The sequence below is a fragment of the Leptosomus discolor genome, chromosome 4 (assembly GCF_034619465.1).
Source record: "Leptosomus discolor isolate bLepDis1 chromosome 4, bLepDis1.hap2, whole genome shotgun sequence".
NCBI lineage: Eukaryota > Metazoa > Chordata > Aves > Leptosomiformes > Leptosomidae > Leptosomus > Leptosomus discolor.
Window position 1 is genome coordinate 30,632,002 of NC_141394.1, and position 10,399 is coordinate 30,642,400.

At 43.8% G+C, this 10,399-nt stretch overlaps 1 protein-coding gene across 6 annotated transcripts in view; it reads right to left on the reverse strand.

Annotated features, from left to right (window-relative positions):
- PDLIM5 (PDZ and LIM domain 5) overlaps window positions 1-6,983 on the reverse strand; it is a 128,354-nt gene extending 121,371 nt beyond the window's left edge. For all 6 annotated transcript variants that reach the window (XM_086463722.1, XM_086463723.1, XM_086463719.1 and 3 more), the window contains exon 1: window positions 6,866-6,983. In XM_086463722.1, the coding sequence (XP_086319848.1) occupies window positions 6,866-6,961 (96 nt within the window). In that variant the 5' untranslated portion in view covers window positions 6,962-6,983. The remainder of the gene's footprint in view (window positions 1-6,865) is intronic.
- Window positions 6,984-10,399: the final 3,416 nt, after the last annotated feature.

Sequence of the window (10,399 nt, forward strand, 5' to 3'; positions counted from 1 at the left end):
TTGCAAAGAAAACATACCTAATTTTTTCGCAGTTACTATTCAATAAATGGTCCCACTTTTTGGCCTCTGGAAGGACTGCCAATTTTGCATCTGCTCTGAACACACAATCAGAGTTTATTTTTTCACTACATCTGTCTTTGAGAAGCAGACACTGCAAATAAATATTTTAGTTTTTCCATCATGAAATATTTAGCTTGTACTCCTTGTACAGTAACTAAATTGTCACTTAGAAGGGGGGAAAAAAAGAGTTACCAGCATTTTTTAATGTAAAAAGAGTATGTTCACACATGACATGAGATATCCTTCAGCTACAAGCTCTTTGGTTCCTTCTTGCCCCAGTATAGCCAGCTTCACTTTTGGGGGAATGACATCAGCAGAGGAACTGTTTTAAAAGAAGTTAGTTCCTTCTGAAGGTCTGAGGAGGCTGTCTGACACAAAGTCATGAATAGACAAGATGCACTCTTCTTCTGCCTCTTCTCCCCCACACTCTCCCTTCTTTCCAACCCCATTGCAGTGATGGTCTGTCTTGCTTTAAACTGCATAGCAGAATAGACAAGAGAAGGAAAATAAATGGTACGAGGAAACATAGCGCTTTTCCTAATTTTCAGCACAAAGAGGTTAAACAGTGGTGGGAAAAGAGGCAATTTGGAAATTGTGTCTGTACCAATTGATCTCTCTTTCCATCTTCAAGTTAAACTGAGGAGCCCTCCAAAGGAGGATGCTACTCACAGGTAACTACACAAACTCTGAAGCACTAACCAGCATTCTTAGGACTTTCAGAAAACTCAGTCATATTAAACCACTTGTGCAGCTGGGAGCTTTATAACTGTCCATGTTCCACTCGGTTCCCAAAGAAAAACCTCTGCTCCTTCATGACTCGATGTGGAAAGGATACAGACTTTGGCACTGGTAGCTCATTTGTCATTCTCAGTATTTTTTTTTTTCAGTGAACCACATCTTGTAAACAGAATTAAACAGTACAGAATAACACTTTCTTGCTTTATGTTTTGGATAATCCCATCCATTTCATGCAGCATTTATTGCCCTAGGAGTAGGATCAGCAGGTAAGTGGTGTGACCTCTGCCAGTATATCTGACCTTGAGCCAGGAAGCTGCAGTAGTAGAAAACATCTTCAGTCATATTTTGTGCAAACCATTACAACTTGGTAGCAAATCAAACCAGCACAGCAATGCCAGCAGCTGCTAGTTAGGGTTTAGCCAGCAGGTCTCAGTAGCTTCCAGGATGAAGCATAAGGTTATCAACACACTTATCACTGGCCAGGCCAGCAGTTGTTCTAGTGTTTCTCTCCTATTTCACATGCCTGCTTGAAAGACCGTTTCCCCGGTCCCCCACTACAATAACTTATTTCACACTTACACAAAACTTGATTTACTGGAAACGACACATACAGTTTAATAAAATGATTCACACAAACACAAGGGAAAGGCTCAGCTAGGCTCTAGTCAACCAAAGCTGACATGCTCTAGGTCCATTCAAAGCATTATTTTTCCTTTACTCTTTTCTCATTATTTTCACAGATATTAATAACTTTAAAATAGCTTGCTTCCAAATATTAAGAAGGTCAAAGCCCAAGCCCCTGAATAAGCAAACACTGCAAAAACCAATCACACATGCTCCATCCACATGGACAATTTGCTGGGTAACCATCTATCTATCTGGGCAGGAAGGAAGGAAAACAGGACAGCAGAGGAGACAACTAACTCCTCTGATAGTGACCTCTCGACACCAGCATGAAGAATGTCAGTATGCTCATGTGGGATGAACACTGAGCAGCCAATGGGCTGCATGTGCATTCCCTATTTCATCCCAAGGAGGACTGCTCTTCCACCTACTCCCTGGTGTACTGCTTGCTGGCAGTTCATTATCATGAGTCTTTCATCAACTATAATCTTGCAGCAACAACAACACAGAAAAGCATACTTGAAAGATGAAACAACGAAAACTGAAGAACTGCAAGAAGAAGAGGCTATTTCTAAGCTGGGGGGGGGGGGGGGGGGTGTTGTTGTGTTTAGTTTGGGTTTTTCTGAAGAGGCAAAGTGACCAGTGAAGCAGGAAGAAGCTGGGAGAGGAGAAAAAAAAAAAAAAAAAAAAAAAAAAAAAAATCACACTGAAAGAAGTAGCAGTAGAAAAACAGAGCTGTCAGTCAGGTCAAGCACTTCAAGAAGATCATTTTCCATTTGATTCTTACAGGAGGAGAAAGACAAATAGTGAAATATACTCTGAAGGAAGACGGCTAGAGTTGTCACCAGGATTGAGCAAAAAAGTAATTTTTAAATATGAGAAAACATCCTATGTATTTGCATTAGGTGGGAGGGTATATATTGCACATAAGCTACATTACTGTTCAAACTATAGTTTCACTTCAGCATTTCCTTGTTTCTAGTGGTAAATACTGCTATAAAACAGCAGCGTTTAAGAGACTGCACCGCAAAAACTTTGATAGGCTACAAACATTTCAAGCATACATTTAGAACAAATATCTAAACCTCTCACAGGTCATCACAACATAATGAACAAATCATCAACACCAAACACCATTTATTTCAATCTGCAGAGCATAGGAGCATAGCAGTTTTGACAATTCTAAAGCTACAGTAATGCTTACTGGGTTTTTTCTGGTTATATTAATCAAGCATTGCGAACTAACCAACTCCCAAAAAAGCAAAGCAAATATAATGCTGCTAATTCAAACTCTAAAGAAGTACATATTTTTTTAAGAGCTACTGTGTAAACAACACAGACCACATTGTAGATATCATTAATCCCAAATTTTGTAAATACAATACTTGGCATGCCCAAGAGCCACCCCTACTTAGGAATTCTACCTAGCAGTGTGTTTGGATTACTTTATCTCCACAACTGCATTTCTTAATTCTAATTCAGCAGAAGAAACACACTCTTGCACAAACAAATCTAGAAGGCAAAGATTATTGAGTGTAGACCAATATACCCAAATCGGACATAACCCTAGCGTCATTAGGATTTATCCAAGACCACAGATCTACTTGGATATCAGCAATAGCAGATCCCTTATTCTTGGCAATCATGATTAAAACCAGAATAATTCAACTGCAGAACATCCTACCACTTGGAAATAAGTTTTGTTTGGAAATAGTTGAGAAACAAGAAGGACCATGAAGCAATTCCTGCAGTGTAGCCAACACTCAAAATGTTGGGATGGACAATGCCTCACAAATCTACCAGATCCAGATGCCTATTAAGTAGCTGCCTTTTCAGTGGTCTATGTTGATTCACAAGCAATCAGTTCATTCATATGAAGACAATCGCATTATGGCAAATGTCATTTCACATGACTACATGTATTACAGATAGAGGGACAGACATTAAGCTTTTTCTTCCATAGGGAAAAAGTCTGAATCTTAGTCATGCCCTACAATAGCTACCAGAACATAATTAACCTTGCATCTTGGTAATTTACTCTTACCTGCTCCAGCTTTCCAATTTTTCAGTTTTGCATCACAATACAGGTATTGAAGGAATAAGGAGAACAGTTGCTTCTTTAATTAATATAAAATGCCATGAGGAAAAAGCAAGAACAGCAACTCGAAATAATCTGGGTTTGCATACCTCTGCTCCAGTAAGTTCTGCCTTCCTCACAGCAAGCTAACTGGTCACAGCTTGCAACCTCTCGTTATGCAAGTACCACTACAGAATAAACTATCTGGAAGCCCTACGGTACAGTTACACGTGGTGGCCTAAGCCACTTTAACACTTGGCTGTTAATAAAAAACGTGCATCTACCACCTCAGCCCATCCTTTTTACCTGGTTGAAGGGTAAAGATCACATTGTTTTACTTTCAGAGCAGCTTGCTTGCCACTGACCCCTCTTTCATTAGAGCCATAGCCCCCACCACAGTCCCATCACTGCACTCACCCCACATCAGCTTCCCAGTGTTGAATTCCTAACCTGTGTAATGACACTTTGCAGGGCTCAGACAGGCACCTTTGCAAGGTAAGGAGCAGGACTGTGAAAAGCCACACCACTCAAGTCCAGCCAGATACAAGGATATGTAACAAGAACTGCATGCATTTTTCTTGTACTGATATATGCCACTAACTATAAGGCTACATCCCCAACATAACATCTATTACTTACCATGAAAACTGTACAGCTGTATAAATATACCTAGCAACTTTAAAGCACTTAGAGCTATATTAAGTGACTGACATAACCCTGCAGTAACTGTTGCTATTGGTTATGATGTTGCAACTAGTCTACAATATGAAAAATCAAATGTACTGCTACCTCTGCATTAACGTTAACCTGTTACACCTTAGCTGACAAAGAATTTCAACTGAAGAACACAAAACAGGCCCCTTTTACCTTACAGAGACAACAAGGATTACGCCCATTTAAACTATATTCTGTACAAAGCCAAATGACTTACTAAAAAGTTTCTCCAAGGAACTATACTAGATCTTAATTTGTTCACGTCACTAGTAAAAAGATAGCAGCTTTCCAGATAAACAGCTTTAGAAACCAGTGTATTTTCTGTGCTTCATAAACTGTACTTTATTTGAACTTAATTTTAAGGAGTTTAAACTAAAGCAGGAAATCAGCCCTCAGCAGTGCAGCCAGATTCATCCTCAGCATCTAGAGGACAAATTAAAAACAAAACTCAAAAAGTCCTCCTTGCCAAAGAACATAATTCTGCTGTCTCATTACTGTTTTGCTAAAATAATTTAATTAGCAGTCTTCAGATACAGGAAGGCATTTATGCTTCATCAGGAAAAGAAGGGCTGCAGGAGGTGAACGGTACACGCTGTTCTAGCATACCAGGAACAGGGTGTTGAATTCTTCCAGCTATCGGGCCAAAGCTGGGTTGGCATACCAGAACCAAGCACTTTTTTGATCCAAAAGGAAAAAAAAAAAAAAATAAAGCACCAGGCAATCTAATATTTGCATACTCTTAACTGCAAATAAGAAGAAACAGTTCAACTGAGGAGCAGTACTGAGGTTTAAGAAGTGAATTGGATATTTTGCTTCCCCCTCTCATGCACAAATTAAAGTCCTAAAACTACCCCAGCCCCCAACTTTCATTACATTCTGCCTTTGTGGGCACTGACATTTGTCACTAGGGAATCCCATAACTGAGGCTTTTTAGCTATTTAGGCCAATTCCCCTAACTACTCCATGCAACAGCAGATTTGATTCCTGCAATAAAGTAGTAGTCTAGGCTAATTTCAACATATGTTTCCTCTTTAAAAACATTTAGATGGGAAGCCTGTTTACAGCAGGACTGCACTCTAGATTTCCAGGACAGCAGAGGCCCCTATAAAAAAAAAAAAAAGTACTACGCTTTCCTAACATTAATTGTTTACTATGGTTTACTGCCTACAGTGCTTAATTGCTCCTCAGTACCATGCAGAAGTACCCTATATAGGCAGGAGCCTATGCTTTTGTAAATCCTTGTGACAGCACTTCTACTGTCAAATCAGAAGAGTGCTATCCGCATCCCCAGTTCAAATTTCTCATTAGTGTACGAGTAACCAGCTACTGAACAAGAAACTGAATTATAGTTCAGCCTGAAATTACCCAGAATTTGGGAATAGACTGCTTCTCAACCCCTTTTTGGCTCACATATCAGCTGTATTCACCTATACACAGGCGTTTCTACAGCTCTCCAGTCCATTTTAGCCATACAAAACTAATTTTGCAGAGCCAAGCTGTATTTTAACTTCACCAGCATAATCCACAGGTGGATAGGATAAGCCAAGTCTAAATGACCTGGCAGAGTTTGAATCGCTAGTTGAGATTAGCTAAAAATATTGCTATGAGGCATAAACCCAAATAGAAACCTACTCCATCTCCCAGGGCAGTATCAATTCTGGAGTCCCAACAGGTGTAAAAAACAATTAATCTTTGTCACTAAACTATATGAATATGCAGGAGGGGGAGGAGAGCTGCCAGCAGAGAAGGGGTCATTTGTACATAAATGCTTCCACACTGCAAATCAAATTTAAAGGTGCCAGGGTACACAGCCATCAGAAGCCAGTTTGTTCACCCAGAGATTTCCAATGATCCTATAAATTCAATACTGCAAAGTCTGTGCCCATATTCTATATGTGAAGTGCTTCAGCCATCTGAGGAAGGCTTTGAAACTTGGCACACACAAAATGACAAGCCTCCCCTGAAAACATGGTTTCAAAGTAAGAAACTAGTTAGACAGTGCCTGGGTACAAAGATCACATTTGTTTTGACTTAGTTCCTCAAATCCTTTGAATACCACTTCAGAGCACATACTCCATGAAATGCTTGTGAGAAACTGGCACGTTCACTCAGACACATATTGATGAACCACTGTTTACAACTACTGTCATTTAAGTGCCTTTTTATTGTAAATAACGGAATTTGCAAGAACAGACACCAGAAGACCCTCAAGCTGCTAACAGCTGCTGAATAAACAAGGGTAACACAAGTGATTTTTCCCCCGCTGCCTCCCATTTTAACTGCACAGGCTCAGCCCTGTGCAGAAAACTGCTTGTTTCCTGCCAGCCTCCAACCCTGCATCTCCGTTTTCTGGGTGGGAGCAAGGAGGGGAATTCAAGGGTGGTTTCTTTTGTTTGTTGCATAAATAAATGCAGACAAACCAACCATTTCAGAATATGTCCTTCCTAAGACAATTTCGTTGGCGCCTTCAGACAATAAAGATGATTTATTTCCCCAGATTTATTCTCCTGCCCCTGCCAACAGCCCTCCATGCCACAGGGCTAGCTGAGCCTCAGCATCTGTAATTAATGGCTTTGCATATTATGTCTGAAGGTTGCAGGTCAGCCACAGCATAACAGATACCCACACGGAGACAGAGGCAAACGCACTTACCCGAGAGATGGACAGAGGCATGTTGAAATCCTTGCCCCCTTGAAGCCTGAAACCCCAAGGAGCCGGGCCAACCAAAGACACGCTGTAGTTGCTCATGATGTTTAGTATTCAAGGATCAATCCAGAGAACTGATGCCTGAGGAAGAGCATTAGAGCTTTAATTTAAAGACAAGAAAAACAAAAGGCACTGTCTACCATTTTGAAAGCCTTTTTTCTTTGTCTGTGTTCCCCTCCATAGTATAAAAACAGCCAAAAAACCCACACCAGGTCTGTCATTACTTGTGCTTTTATTTCTCAAGTGTTGTTTTCCTCCATAGCTCAGAAAGAAACATCACTAGGGAACTAGTAACATGGACTTGAGACTTCAAGAACTTCTGGTGCTGAGATGTTTGACAACTACTTCTGACCAACAAAGCACTGGCAGGGGAAACAAACAACAAACACCCAATATTAAAGCTCATCTTAAAAAAAAAGTCCATGCTGAGACAAGTATGAATTGATAGTATCCCTTACATCCAAGTCTGGAAGAAATTAGCACTACTGGCACATTCATTTCTAATAAAATTAGTATCATATGCTGCCATGTCATCAGCTCAAAGCTTGTTTTTAAACACATTATGTCTTGACAGTTTCAAGACCATGTCAAAACATCACAACTTTGAAGTTAATCAGAAGAAAATAAAAATCCTTGCGACTTTTTTATTTTTATAGCATAGCTTCACATTGGTAGAACAATGCTACAGACAAACCAGATATTAAAATCAACCCTCAAATCAAAGCTGTGAACTGAAGTGAAATACCCAATCATAAAACAATGCTGAGGAAGCAAAACCCAAGCATTGCCCCCCCCCCCCCCCCCGCCCCCCACTACAAGCCTGGGCAACAAATTACCTTTAAAAGGCAACCGAGGCACTTAATTGACGTTCAGCGTCAAAGATAAGGGCTTCAGTTTCACCTCAGATAAGTAACGTTACAATGACATCTTAGGTAGTGGATGCCATCTATTTTTGTATGGTTGAAGCCAGGCAGGAGCACACCAGGGCGGGCTGCTGTAAGACTACACCGGGGCACAGCCAGATTCCATACTCGTATAGGGACATTTAAAGTGGCCCTTCAGTCAAGCTGAAGCAAAGTGGGCTGCAAACCCCACCGAGCTCCACAAAGCCCGGTTTTAGCTGTTCATTGCTGGGGGGGGGGGGGGGGGGGGGGACACACCTGTGTTATTTTTTTGGAGGCGGTAGATTTGTGCAAACACAGCCCACCCTCACAGACCATCACAGTACAGGGATAAACATTTAGTGTCACTCTCCAGGAAAGCTGTCATAACACACGTTTCTGGGTTCACCTCCCAGAGCTGCAGAGGTCTGCTGCTCAGACTTGTTTCTAAATCAAACCAGTAAACTTCATTCACTGTGATGGTCGCTCAAGTAACCAGAATAGGGCTGCCGGCACTCGGCAGAATGATGTATATATTACAAAGCAGAATTCGGAGCTGATAACAGAGGTGCCTGGGTAACTGGGCAGTTCCTGAGGTGCCCCTGCCTGTTGGCATCCAGGAAAGCAGCAGCTCTGACTCCAGGCTCTGACTCAAGCTCCTCTTAAAAGTCTCAACAAGCACCAGTGTACAGAAGGGGTATCACACACACTGCTGAGCTTTCATGCCGCTGAAGAGGAAGAGGGAAAATAAAAAGCCTCCACCAAGTTTGAGCTAGGACTCTTACGGGGCTCGCTCACCACTGAAGCAGGAACTACAAGTCGTTTAATTGCCCTGTGCACCAAATTCCTTATAAAAAGCGGATTTTAATTAGTCTCAGATTTCTTCCCATATAAAAATACGAATTCTTTTCATTCCCTCTAAATTAAATCCACCACAGTGACAGGTCACTATAAATTACAGACTGCAAAAAAGCAAGCCACATCTAGTGACCAGTATACATGCAGTTCATTGGCACAGGCAGAAGGCTTTACCTATCAGTTGAAACTGAAGGACTTGTGTAGCTTTATTTTTTTTAACTGATTAACAGCTAGTTGCAGCAACAGACCCAAGAAAAGACTAAATTATATTAGAAAAGGATACCGCTCTTTTTTATTTGTAGCAACTTTAAATAGGAGGGAAGAGACTGTATGCTGAAATACCATGCATCACACTCCACACCACTCATCTTTCCCTTCTCATCCCCTCGATTCTCCCATGTCTAGGCTTACAGATACACCAGGAAGGAATGGCAGACCGAGGAGATCCACTCAAAGTTTAATTTAACAAATTTCTTTAAACTTGCTAGAGCAACATCTAAGAGAAAATATTGCAACCCACCAACCCCACTTCATGTGGGGAGCCTTGCACAAACAAACCAGCCAAGGGTGAAGTTGTGCAACTTCCATTTAGATGATCAAACGCTTGGTGGATCTACTTCTGGAAGGGGGAATTTCAAAACCCCGGCAGAAACGCTCTCCCTCACCACCGCCCGCCAGGCCACCGAGCCGCAGGGGCCCAGGAGCGGCTAGCGGGGCCTTTCTGCTCCCCAGGAGGGGTGGCTGTGCCCGGGGAGAGGGGGGCAGCGCCAACACAAGCCCCCGTACCCCCCACACCCCCTTCGCCCAGCTCCCCCACCAAAACCCTCTAAGAGCCCCGGGACGAAGAGCCCCGCGGGCACCGCAGGCTGGGGGACCAAGCAGCCTCACACAGCGACGGGCCTCGGTCCAAGGCGCCCCCACAGCCCCAGCCCCAGGCCCAAGGTGGCCCGCGGGCACCACAAAGCCTGGGGGCCGAGGCACCCCAGAGCCCCCTGCCCGAGCAGTCCCACAGACACCCCAGCAGGCTCGGCCCAGGACAAGGAGCCCCACAGCCGCCAGACAAGGCACCCCACGGGCGCTCCGAGGCGCTGCCCCCGGGGCCAGGCGCTGCCCGCCGCGCTCCCCGCCACACCCGCACTGCCCCCGGCCAGCGGGGCACCGCCGACAGCCCCCGCCCGGCGCTCCCCAGCCCTCGACAAACCGCACGCCCCGCTTGAAAAATAAAAAATTAAATAAATAAATAAAAATAACATAACTTAAAATAAACACCGCGAAGCTTTAAAAACCCCGTCCAACCTGCTTTTTGCTCCCCCCCTTTTTTTTCCCCCCTCTCTTCCTGCTTCCCCCCGCACGGCGCGGCCGGGCCGCCACTCACCCCGGCGGCGCGGCGCGGCACGGCACAGCACGGTGCAGGGCGCGGAGAGGCGAGGACACCCGCGACGCGTCTGGGAGGCGGCAGCTCCGTCCCCCCGGTCTTGTTTTCACTTCCGTCTGCCGCCGCCGCCGCCGCTCCTCCCCCGGCCCGGCCCGGCCCTAACCGGCAGCGGTGGGACGCGGCTGCGGAGCGGGTAGGGGCTGGAAGGGCTCAGAAGGACCGTTCGCGGGCGGTCCTGGGTTTTTGTGTTGTTTTTTTGTTGTGGGGGTTTTTTTTTGTTTTTTTTTTTTTTTAATAGGGAAACGCACAGGTTTTTTCCCCTTTGCTTTACACAGTCAGGGCGCACCTGTGAAACGCAAGGGGGAG